This window comes from Marmota monax, unplaced genomic scaffold, assembly GCF_021218885.2.
Source record: "Marmota monax isolate L192 unplaced genomic scaffold, Marmota_monax_Labrador192_F-V1.1 WCK01_AAM20220418_F8-fsc00022, whole genome shotgun sequence".
Classification (NCBI taxonomy): Eukaryota; Metazoa; Chordata; class Mammalia; order Rodentia; family Sciuridae; genus Marmota; species Marmota monax.
The window spans coordinates 855145-868091 of NW_026695215.1; the positions used below are offsets into that span (position 1 = coordinate 855145).

At 45.7% G+C, this 12947-nt stretch overlaps 1 protein-coding gene across 6 annotated transcripts in view; it reads left to right on the plus strand.

The window, feature by feature from the left end:
* Med12l (mediator complex subunit 12L) overlaps positions 1–12947 on the plus strand; it is a 266032-nt gene that overhangs the window by 70928 nt on the left and 182157 nt on the right. For 5 of the 6 annotated variants that reach the window (XM_058574923.1, XM_058574927.1, XM_058574924.1 and 2 more), the window contains exons 12-14: positions 7017–7148; positions 9418–9544; positions 11919–12133. In XM_058574923.1, the coding sequence (XP_058430906.1) occupies positions 7017–7148; positions 9418–9544; positions 11919–12133 (474 nt within the window). The remainder of the gene's footprint in view (positions 1–7016; positions 7149–9417; positions 9545–11918; positions 12134–12947) is intronic. The other variant, XM_058574926.1, reaches the window with a different exon arrangement.

The following is a 12947-nucleotide window of genomic DNA, read 5'->3' on the forward strand; positions in this document are numbered from 1 at the left end:
TGACTTAAAAAGTTTATGTTAAAGATCAGTAATGTTCAGTTTTCATAATTTTTGTTGTGTCTGTTTTGGACATTTATAAATTCCTTAATTTTGTTTAGTTATGACTAGAATGAGCTATAAATATTTCAGAAAACCCATTTTGAATCAACAGATAAATAGGCGATTTTATTTGGTGAGGGCGCCTCTGTGTTCCCTTAGCATCAAGAAGACTGACCTCAGCATGTTATAACTAGTGCATCCCTGATAGAGAGATTTTCTCCCTTCTGTTCAGAGTGGCCCGGAGTCTTCACTGCCAATCCCAGACCCACATCCAGAGGGTCACTCTCGTGGGGCACTGTGATGGGCTCGTCTGTAGGTGCCTTTGCCATCTCGGAACATTCCTCCAGAGGTCCCAGGGTTAGACCTTGGCTGGCTAGGCCACAGGGTGAGGTGTTCCTCTGCCTACCCCCCTCTTGTTCACCGGTACTTGAAGTTTAACTGATTCTTCAAGGCTTTTCTAGAAAGCCACTCTGTAAGGGAATAATTGAGTAATTCCCTCCAGTCTCACTCCCTAGTCCTGTTGAATGCTGTTGTCTTCCTGAGATGATTTTCCTGTCCTTCTGTGCATCCAAATACCTGCATCCTCATGCATTTGTTCCCCTTGATGACCGTCTCTTCGAAGGCAAGGGATATTCCTGGTTTCCGTCTTGAGCTAGTACGGTATCTCAAGTTCCTGTCTTGATGTTATTATGTGTTATGATACACTGGTTGAATTTCACTTCATAAAGTTACTAATGGTTCTAAAGAAAAGGAACTTTATATTTTAAAGAGTTGTTTATAGAGTGAGAATTAATTTTAGCTTTGTAATTGAAATGATGATATCCTTTGATCTTTGACCATTATTTGAATTTGTAAGATAGTACCTACCTGGCAAATGAAAGTTGTCTAAAGTTTATTTAGTCATTTTGGCTGGGGCTGTACCTCAGTGGTAAAACCCTTGCCTGGCATGGACAAGGCACATCCACAGTGCCACACACACAGAAAAATGATAAAAAAACATTTCAAAAAATTTGTGGGGCTGGGGATTGAGCACAGGGCCTTGCTTGTCTAATAGTTTTGTTCGTTTTGTTTTGGTCCTGGGATTGATCCCAGGGGCGCTTTACCACTGTGCCAATCCCCAGCTCCTTTGTACTTTTTATTTTGGGACAGGATCTCACTATATTGTTGAGGCTGTTCTTAAACTTGCAATCCTCCTGCCTCAGCCTCCTGAGTTGCTGGGATTACAGGCGTGCGCCACTGCACCTGGTTTATTTAATAATGTTTGAAAAGTTGGTGCCGAGCAGTGTAGAATGTGAGGCGTCTGCGTGGGGTGATGAACGTCGGTCCCCATGCTAAGTTCCTCATGGAGTTAGGAAAGGACCAGGCTGGACACAAACTCCATCTCAGCCTTTTATTCGGGAACAGGATCACACCTCCAATGGACCCACTTTCCTGGTTGAAAATGAGCTGCTGGCCAGCAGAGGAGTTTGGGCTATATAGGTTATACTGAGAGGTGGTTTAGGGAACGTGTCAGTTTGGGCACTCAGGAATTTGGGTGTAGGGTTGAGGGGTCTGTGGCCAGCATGTGGAGAGGATTTATCTTGGGAGAGATGAAAGCCTCCTGAGGATTATTCTAGGTTGGATGAAATACCTTCTCCCCACCTGTGGCCAGACTCTGGAAAGGATTCACCTTGGAAGACAGGAAAGCTGTCAGTGGGTGGCTTTCTTTCCTACTCCCTTTCCCAGGCTGCACTGTCTTGGGGTTTATCATTTCCCATCTCTAATAGTGAGTGTGTCCTGGGACTGACTTTGGAGCCAGGCATTCTCCTTATTGTTATAACTAGTGAGATCTGGATGAGGCTTCTTGTCAAGTCCATTTCAAATTGAAACAAACCCTTTGAAGATTTGGGAAAAAAGGCTTGAATGGGACAATATCTTGAAAAACAATGGTAGAGTTATATTTATTTTTATAACTTTCAGCTATTTTTTGGTAATAAAAATCTACCCATATCTTGTGCCTTCAGATAAGTGTAATGCCACCCGTGTTTCCAGTGTGATCTTCTGAGAAGCTAGTGTACGTACGTTCCTCTGTTCTGGCTTCTCTGTCCCTTCCAGGGTCCTGAGGACAGGTCGGTATTGCAGGCAGGCCTCTTGATATTCAGAGAGGAGAGGACTGCGCAGTCTTGGGATCTGGCCAATACTGGAAAATACTTATGGGTTCAAAATGAATTTTGAAATGTTTAGATTTTTATAGGCACAGTTGCTGTGAAGACAAAATTTCTGTGCTAGAATTTTCTATTTTACAAAGCTGAGTTTTTTCGACAGTGTTTCTCAGTGGTTCCGTCACTGATTTTCTTAATTCACCTAATTCTTGGTATTCAGTGATTGTGATGGCTGCCGTGGCCGGTCGTCTGCAGGCCCATCTGCCCGTCCAGTTCTCAGACGTCAGTGTGCTGGGACAGGGGGATGCTGGTACCCTCTAAGACACAGCAGGCATGGGGACTCAATTCCTTCCTTCTCGCACAGTTCGTTTTCTTGTTGCTTTGTAGGTAGTCATCTTTTAGGCTTTTCCCTCTAGAATGTGAACTTCAGGGATATAAGGGCCAGGTTTAGAGTATTTTCTCAGGGCTTGGGATCCTGGTGCTCACCTCACTGGGCTTGTTTTCCAGCACACCACCCTCTGCCCCTGGCCACGTCTGGCGTGTTCAGGGGGCAGGCAGGGCCTGTTCCTGTGCTGAGTGCCTGAGATCACTGGCCTTTTCACATCCACCGGGTTTTTAGGATTATTCCAGCTGTTGTCTAGGACAGAAGCCCATCAGCAGAATTCTTGTGCACATTTTGTGAACTAATTCCCTTCAGTGTGCAGAGGGTGGTGGAGACCCAGAGGCAGGCAAGATCGAGTTGATTTAAATCACTGGATTGTTACAATAGTCAACAACTAACTACCTGTCTTTCTATTCCAACTTTCCACCTGTTTCTCCATTAGTTTTTTAATTTGCACCCGTTTATTTTTTTATTCGTTAGAAAAAAAATGTCTGAAATTTTTGTGCAATTTTACTTTTAAAAGTTCCTTAAGAAACAACAATGACAACAACTGTTTTCTCAGAGTCTTTTAAATTCTAGTCCATCTGTTTTAAAAGCCATCTGGAGTTTTGTTAAAAAAAAATGTAGACATATTTTGTATTTTGAATTAGCATACAAGGATATTGAACCACAGATGTTGAAAATATATATAATACATATTGTATATATTTACATGCACACATATATGTTTGATTTCTTTGGTATAGAAGCAATATTTTCTCATTCAAAACGTGGGGAATATACAAGAGTATAAAAAAACAAAGCCACACATCCACACATTGTAGATATTTTTCTCAAGCATTTTTAAGAATGAGGAGGTGAAATCCAGTCTTTAAAAATTGCAAGATTAGGGGCTGGGGCTGTGGCTTAGTGGTAGAGCACTTGCCTAGCATGGGTGAGGCCCTGGGTTCAATGCTCAGCACCACATTAAAAATAAATAAATAAAATAAAGATATTGTGTCAAATTACAACTAAAATTTTTTTTTTTAAAAATTGGAAGATTGTGTAATTTCAGCTCATATTTAGCACTTTGTATAAATCACTGTTGTAATCACTTGTAGCAATTCTCAAAAATAATTTTGCTAATTTAATGTAGCTTCGTGGCCTTGCAGATTCAATGGAATAGGGGCCTGAAAAGGTGAAAGGGCACTGCAGTTATTGTAATTCAGGTAGATAGGTTTGGTTTTTTTTTTTTTAATGAGATGGGTTGAAGTTTCTTTGAACGACAGAACACCTAAAGGGTGACATTTTCTGATTTAGGAGAGAAAAAAAAATGTCTCTAGGTTTTTCTTGCATGTCCAGAAACACCATCCATAGATCCGAGCGAGCTGACTGGACATGCGTGACTGCTGCAGAAGTTGCCATGCTCTGTGGTACCTTGTTACGCACCAGGAGCTGCTGTGGGATTATGCCCTAGAGTAACCCAGAATTTGCCCCAGTTAGAATGCGCTTGTTCATCACAGCACCATAGCTCTCACTGGGCGTTCCTGATGCAGCCGGGGGGTGGGGGAGGGGGACTCACTCCTGGCATTTCCACCAGAGGCCTGGAAGCCTCGTTCACTGGTGGCCCGTGCGAGGTCGGGTGTGCAGGTGTGAAGGAGGGCAGTGAGGAGCCAGTCCTGCCTTCTTGCCACTTGCTATCCTTGAGGGAATGCACTGGAAAATTAGACTCAGGTGAAGAGAAACTTTAGGCAGTCACATATGCCACAAAGCATGTGACATGGGGTGGCATTCTGTGCACTTGGTCAGCAGGAACCCCAGAGCTGAGAGCAGTGAGGAGGACAGCGCTGTTACACTCTGGGGGAAGAGCAGCCGACGTGGCCCAGAGGAGGCCTGGCATGGCATGGGGACCTCAGTGAAACTGGGGTGCAGCTTTTAAGGGAGAGGACACCAGCTTCCTGGCCTGAAGATGGTGCCATTTGTCTAAGAGAAGGCACATGGGGGAGAGGGACTCTAGAGGGAGGACGAGCTGAGTGTGGGGTCCATAGGTGTCAGAGTTTGTGGGACAGCAGGTGGAGCTGTGCTGGGACCTTCCTCAGCAAGGGGTGTTGCAGTAGCCCAGAGGTGAGTCCTGGGCCACAGGCGTGGATTCAGCCTGGGCTTCTCTTCCCCAGTTTCTGTGGCTGTGAGAATGAGCAGAGGTCACCTGTGTAAATGGACAGAAGGTAGCTTCCCCTCTACAGTGGAACTTTGCTCGTCCCTCGAGGCCCCAGGGAGTGTTAGATCTCACTGGGTTTAGGTAGGTTTGCTTTGCTTTTCTTTACATTTATTTCTGTTTATCTTAGATTTTTTCCTCCAAGGCCCCTTTACATTTTTCTTTCTTTGACATACAATAGTATCTTTTCTTCTACGTCATGGAAGCATAAAATGAAAATCCACAGTCTCTGCATGTGGATTAACCTGTGTCCTCAGTATGACTGTCCACAGGTGCACTTCACAGCACACCCTGTGCAAAATTTTCCCCTGGCTGAATCTCCCACTGATCGCCCAGCTCAGCTCTGTGTGGGCTCTTGGTTCCGATGTCCGAGGAGTGTGACTTTCAGGGTGAAGAACTGAGCCTTCCTGTCCCCTGCGGTACCTGAGGATCTCCTTAGCATCTGGGTGCCCAGGTCGACGGGTCTTCCTCTGGCTGCCAGGCATCATTTCCATGCCATGGGCACAGAGTGCTTAGCTTGCTGATCTTCACAGTGGTGCACGTGATGAGTGAATGTGTATTTGCATTTCCTGAAAAGATAGCGGGGCCACATGGCTGCTGCTTGGCTCCCCCAGGCTTGTGGTCATGGGGTGTTCTCGTAACTCGTGCAGTTCATTCAACAGTGTGAAGCCGTTGGTCCTCCTCCCAGCCCCAGCGATGCCACCGATCATGTGCAGAGCCCCATGCTGCTCTCTCCCCCTGGTAATGAGTGTTCAATCTCACGTGGGGCCCTCAGTGGGAAAACGGTTAACAAAATAAAGTCTGCAGGCCCTCCGGGCTGGCCGGAGGAGGTGCTGGGCTCTGCAGCAAGTACAGTCCTGTGTTATGTTGTAACAGTTTTTATCTGATTTTGAAGATGGGGGTAGTTAAAAAATGTGAGCATGATGCAATTGCTGCTTAATAAAAACAAATAGCAGGATTTAGGATAACTCTTGACTTTTATATTTCTATGGCAGAAGACCTTTACAGTTTACTTTTTTTTTTTTTTTAAATGTTGTCCCGAAAAGCTTTGTATTTAATTGAATTATTTCCCTTGTGTTAAATTAAGAGGCCCAGAGCTCCCTTGGAGGTGTCAGCCCCTGGTAACTTATTTCTTTGTTCTGAGTCCACATGTTAAAATGATCAAATTTAGGATAGGATGAAAAAGAGTCTTGGGATGAACTTATTTTTGTTCTGAATTGTTCGATAGTGTTGAAAGCTGGTCGGGGATTCTCAGATGACCTCTCAGAATCCACACGCCTACAGAGGCAGGGTTGGGCTGAGGAGTGTGTGTGTGTGTGTGTGTACACACTCTTGTAGAGAGTGTGCTCATAACTATGTCGCCATCTTACTTGAGTTGTGGATTCTATAATGTTGCCACCCTCTCGTGTGGTGGGGGTTGTTGACATTGTGATTGTCTGTCCAGTATGACGGTCACACCTGGGGATGCTGACACCTTGTAGCCAGTGTCCCATTGCTTGGTGTGGGGACATGGAAAGGAGAGGACTGGTTGCATGGAAGCACTGTCTCTCTGCTGTCACCACCCTCACCTCCACCCCAGTGAGAATTCATGTCACTTGGGCCTTAAGTCCCCTTGTCCTCTATCCCTGTGGTCCATTCCTAGGCTGGCAGTGGTTCTGGGCGCCGTGCTGAGCCCCGGGTGGACCCAGGCTGCGGTGTGGACCAGGTCTGCTTTAGCTGCCGGTTCTCTTGGTGTGCCACTGTCCAGATGGCTGTTTCTGGTGCAGTGGGTCTTTGTCAGCCTTCCAGTCCTCCTCTGGTTTGTCCTTCTGATTCCTCATTGTGCCGGCTGTTCAGTCACCCAGCCTGGTAGAGTTTTGAAGGCCATGAGCCGGCGACAGAGGTCCTAGGTGTTGACTGCAACATGGGCGGCCTGACTTGGTAGCAGCTGCTCATGGGGCCAGCAGTCATTTCTCTTTCTGTTTGGATGTGAGATTGAGTTCTAGCATGTGACCCCGTGCATGCCAAGGCAGCTGCGAGGTTGCCTGTTCTGGAATTGTCACCCATCCAGTGTAGGCAGTTTCTTAGTAAGTGATCTTCTTCCTGTTACCTAAGTTTTTATGCTTTGATTAAAAATGATTTGGAGGCATTTTCTGAAACTCCTGCAGTAAATTATGGGAAGAAGGCCTCGAGCTTGTTGGCCTCCGTTGCCTGCCTCCTGATGGTCAGTGGGGCAAACCTTTCATTTGATGTGGCGGTGCCTGTGTCTCTCTGTCCTTAGGTCGCCCCCAATGATGAAGCCGTGGTGACGCTGCTGTGTGAATGGGCCGTGAGCTGCAAACGGTCAGGCAAGCACAGGGCCATGGCTGTAGCCAAACTCCTGGAGAAGAGGCAAGCGGAGATCGAGGCCGAGGTAGGTCCTTCTCCTTCCTACCTGTTGATGCTGTGGCCTGCATATCACGTGGAGGGGGGATGCTTTTTCTCTTTCATGTTCTCTCATTTTCTTTTCTTCTGAGGAAAAAAGGGAGGATGTTTAGATGTGCCTAAGGAGGAGTCCGTAGCAGGCGCTCTGTAGGTTGGTGCGGCCAGGGATGGGTATTTGGGACTAATTCAAAAACTTCACCACAGGTTTAGAAGATTGGAGTCTCTCCCTCTAAGGCTGAGATATTTGCAGCGTGCACGCACGCACACACACACAAGTGTGCTTGAGGCACACCGACTTCTAGGACATTTAAACCTACATTATATTTTAGTGGATTTGGAAATCCTTTCTTGAAGCAGTTATGATTATGAGGTCAGAGAGATCAATTTACATTGTTTCTTTTTTTTTTTTTGTATCAGGGATTGAACTCACTGAGCCACATCCCCAGCCCTATTTTGTATTTTACTTAGAGGCAGGGTCTCACTGCTAAGCACCTCGCCATTACTGAGGCTGGTTTTGAACTCGGAATCCTCCTGACTCAGCCTCCAGAGCTGCTATTTAACACATGTTCTGCCATTAAAGCTGTGTTATAGATGACAAAGGACAATCAAAGCCAACTCCACCAGCACGCGACAGCCTCTGTTGAAGGAAAGCTTTCTTGTGACTCATCTTTCCTATATGTGCACCTGAGCCGGTGCCACAGGGAGCGTGTGTGTGATCTGGAGAGGACCAGCGTCCCTCACCTGGATGGCTTGCTGGCCCCTCTTGCCTCACCCCTGCTTCCTCTCTTGTTCTCTGCTGCCCTCCACAGCAGCCAGGGGCATGAGCCCCATATCCAGATGCCTCTCATGCCCTGGCCCTGCCCCCCCCGCAATATCTAGATACATGTCATGGCTCTAGCTTCATTCTCCCCACCCTTTCAGTTCACTAGCACTAACACGTGAAATGGGAAGAAGAGCATCTCTCCTTCCCCTGAGAAAGCCATTCATTCATCGAGAGCTGATCTCATTGCTGGAGGTGGGGCTCAGTGGGGTCATGCGAGGCCAGCAGACCCCGTTCCCCACGGGCCGGCCCAGAAGAACCTGTAGTTGCCTTTTCTCTACATGTTGAACTGCATGAGTCAACATCAGGAAGCAAAGCCAAGTTTCCCAAATACTTCATGGCTCCTTTTCGATGGCTTTCTTTTGACACGGTCTTTCTCCTCCTAGTGTTCTGTAATGCACATGCTCACGGAGACACATCACTTTGAAGAGATTCACAAGCAGACTACTTGGCACTTTTAACAGACCTAAGTGTATCTACATCTAAAAGTGTTCTTCCCAGCAGTGTTTAGGAATAATCCATTTCTCATGATCATTATGATCTTTACAACGTGACTTTTGCAAAAAGGATAGACTGGGGAAATGATAATCTAATTAATATTTAATTGTGTTAATATTAATGAATGATGAAATGGGAAGAATCAGGGATATCAAAAGAATAGAAAATGAGATTTTGATTTCTTCTAAATTTTTTTTTTTGATCACCTTTTAAATTCATTAAGATTGTGAAAGCTAAGGGCTGGGGTTATGGCTCAGTGGTAGAGCACTTGCCTAGCATGTGTGTGGGTTCAAGTCTCAGCATCATAAATAAATAAATAAAATAAAGGTTCATTGACAACTTAAAAAAAAAAAAAAAACAAGAATGTGAAAGCTAGACACCTTCTTGAAGTGTCAGCGTGAAGCTGGGAAGTTCCCAGAGGTCCTAGGCCATCTTAGTGGAGAAATGTGATGAACAAGCAGAAGAATCTTTTAGGAGCAGTGTTTGCTTTCTCGTCTGATGCCTCCAAGCGCAGTAAACCCTCAAGGTGGGAACACAGATGCAAAGGAACCAGACCCAGTAACATATGGCAGGAACTTCAGAGTCCGCTCAAACTGAGTTATTTAACGACCAGCTCAGAATATGGTCAGCCATTCTGCTTATGGCTAGGGCACGGCCTGCCATACCGAGCTGGGCACTCTGTGGGTGCTCCTGCAGTGCTGTGCAGACTTGCAGACCCAGGCATGGTGTTCTGTGAGACCAGTTGACTTGTTCTAGGTAATTCTCCCCAGCTTTTAGAAATCATATTTACTTATGATGGATGATATTCAGGTAAGTGCAGAAATCTCAGTTAACTGTACGTGTTTTAAAGCTCAAATGTTGGTTACAGAACAGAGTCATGATCTGCTGTGACTGCACTTGCCCTGTGTAACTCCTGTGCTTGTTTATTTTTCACCTGTAGAGATGTGGCGAATCAGAAGTCCTAGATGAGAAGGAGTCCATTTCTTCTGCTTCCCTTGCTGGCTCTAGTTTGCCTGTTTTCCAGAATGTTCTGCTAAGGTTTTTGGATACACAGGCCCCCTCATTGTGTAAGTAAAAAAGGCCTTTGCTTCTCAGTAAGGTTCGACCCTCCCCACTTCTTATTCCTATCTTATCAAAAGTTCTTGGAACTGAATATCATGAATGTGTTACTAAACAGAATTTAGTATCATTTATTTAGTGGAAACTTTTAGCCAATTTTAAAATCAGTCAAGCATCAAATACTTTAAATTTTTAGATTTTAATAACTTAAAAATTAAGTCACCTCACTTCCTTAAATTCAGTGTACTGTTTCTCCTTTCTATATCTTTCAGAAACAGGAGCTATGACGTTTACCTGTGTATCTTAATCAGAAATTTTTATTTTTTTAACCTGTTTTCTTAAATTTTCCAACATTCCAACTCTTGCTCTTCAAAAGTGAAGAAAATTAACCATACTTTAACTAGAGCCTTGATACAAGGAAAAATTTATAAAGATGGTTGGCTACATTCATGATACCACCGTTTCTTGGATTTTCAGTCTCAGGCTATTTCTCTTTCTCTCTCTCTCTCTCTCTCTCTCTCTCTGGTGCTGGGGATCGAGTCCACAGGTGCTTGCCCACTGAGCTACATCCTCGCCCACGTTGAAAAATTTTTATATTTGAGACAGGTTCTCACTAAGTTGCTGTGGCTAGTGTACAACCTCCAATTCTACCTAGTCACCCAGTCACTGGGGCTGCAGGTGTGTGCCATCTGCCTGGCTTTGTCTTTTACTTTTATTGTTGGTGAGGAATTGAGGGTTTGTGGCATTTCCTCCCACTCCCCCCAGGACACTTTGGTAGGCAGTGCTTTTCAGGTTTAGTGTTACCACGTAGGCGCAATGTATCTGGAGATTTTTATAAGGCAGAACATAGCAGATAGGATCTTACAGCAGATAGAGATGGAACAACAGGAAAATGGCAAAACATGGAAAGCCGTGGACGGGAAAGAAGGGTCAGGGAAGGGAGAAGTCGGAGGAGTGAAAGGAAAGCAGCAAGACTGCCTTGTTTGGGTTGTGTGAGGCTTGTGCTGAGGTTCTTGGGGACCAGCGGCTCCCTTTCAGTTATACAGTGATTTTCTGGGCTGTAGGGAAGCCAGCCTGGAGCCCAGTGGGTGGCTGGAAGACAGCAAGCAGAAAAGGAAGCAGAGAAGGGGAAGGACCCAGGGGACCCAGTGGGGGAGGCACATCAGGCAGGAGGTTAGCAGGGAGGGCCCTTGGCCCTGGTGCTCCTCCCTCCCCAGCCGGCTCCCTGGTCTGTGCCCTGCTGGTTCCGGGTGGCTTTTTCTGCCCCTGGAGAGCTAGCTGGGCTCCTTCCCATAGAAGCTGCTGTCTCTGGAGTGGTAGGGGCCAGAGGAAACACTTCGAATCTAGGTCTAGGAGTGCAGCCCAGAGCTCTTGGGAGAAATCTGTTTCCTGTTGGCACCAGGGATTGAGCTTTGCATGTTTAGTTTTAAAATTTTTTTAACCTTATCCAAAGGTGCAGGTTATTATATGGGTTTATAGAGTGCAGGCTTTTTTTTTTCTTTTTTTTAATGCTATGGATTGAAGCCTGGGGATACTTAACCACCGAGCACATCCCAAGTCTTGTTTGTTTCTTTTATTTCTTTTATTTATTTATTTATAATTTTGAGACAGGTTCTTACTAACTTCCCTAGGGCCTTGCTAAGTTGCTGAGGCTGGCTTTGATTTTTTCTTTTTGTGGTGCTGGGGATTGAACCCAGGGACTTGTGCATGCTAGGCAAACATTCTACCAACTGAGCTATATCCCCAGCCCCCTGAGGCTGGCTTTGAACTTGTGATCCTCCTGCCTCAGCCTCCTGAGCTGCTGGGATTACAGGTGTGTGCCACCTTGCCTGGCTTCATAGAGTGTGGTTTTAACATTGAAAGTCATAATGTGAATTAAATAGACTGGTTGCAGATTTTACAAAAGAGTAAGGGCTCCAACTTTGTGTCCTTTTTATTCCATTTTTTCTGTGTTCCTTTCTTTCCAGTGAATTCTGATTCTTTGTCTGCTGCTGCTGCTTCTTTCCAAATGCCATGTTAATTGTGGTGTATCATAAAGTTTCTTGGAAACGGGCACACACGCCCCACAAAATGCCAGTCACACTCAGGACATTAGGAAACCACGGCCTCTTTCAGTAGAAGAGCTGGGTGGGCGCTGGCTAGGCCTTCCTCTGTTACCTGGAGGTGGATTCCGCAAGGTCCTCTGCTGTTGCATCTAAAGGGTGCCCAGAACACTGGCACTGCTTCCCAGTCAGAGCCGAGTAGTCACATCCTGCCCGTCAGCGGGGATGCCATTGCTGCATAGACCCTGCAGTGACAAGGAGGGTGGGCACGGGAGGCAGGGAGGTGCCCTTCCCCTGGCCATCTCCGCTGAGCCTGGGAACGGGGCCTGCTTTTCCACAGCGGACCCCAACAGCGAGTGCGAGAAGGTGGAGTTTGTGAACCTGGTGCTGCTCTTCTGTGAGTTCATCCGTCATGACGTCTTCTCCCATGATGCCTACATGTGCACGCTCATATCTCGAGGGGACCTGTCCGTCACCGCCTCCACTGGGCTTCGGTCGCCCGCTGGGGAGAATGTAGACGAGCACTATCCCAAGGACCATGAGGTGAAACTGGAGGTAGGGCTGGAGGCAGGGCAGGGGCCGGACTTCAGCCCTGCCGGGAATCACCATCAGAGGGTGTCACCTTGGTGATGGTGGGGTGATGGCTTTTGGCTGTGTTCTCCTCAAAGCTTCTCTGCCTCTTCTCTTTGCTCAGACAGAAAGGGCATATGGACTCTGGTTTATACTCCCAGAGTGGTCTTTATGTACTGGAAGGCTGTTGATAAACAGATTGGGCAGCCGTACATTTTTCACGGGATGGAAAGATGTGCTCCTAGTTTTAGGTGACCCAGCGTCTGGGTTTCTTTTAGCGTTGCATCCCCAAGTGAGTTTTGGCCCAGCTGAGTTTCCATTCTAAGGAGCCTCTTTCCCCCACTCACTGCTTATGTCACCCTTTTAAGCATAAGGGGAGATTCTGTGTTAGTCATAACACATCGTATTTTCATTTCAATTAATTATTTTCAATTTTTAAAATATGGTAAAATTGTTCTTTTATGCTGTATGACTGTATAATTTTCTGCCCAAGTGCTGATATTTTGGATATTGCTCCATATACTTAAATTTTCAAGATAAAAAATATGAAACTGGTAGTTGGAATTAGTGGGAAATAGTAACCCTTCCTTAAAATAAAGTCTCCTGTTGGTTCTGTAAGAGTTTAGTCATATACCATTATGTGTGTTTGAAATAGTGCCTATACTTGTACTTTTAAAAACCTGGCGTGAGAATTGTAAGCTTGAGTTTATAGTTCACACTCTTAGGGTGTTTTCCTAAAGGTACAGAATTCTAAAAGTTCTTGTTTCATTACAAATACTTTTATATCTTAATTGGAACC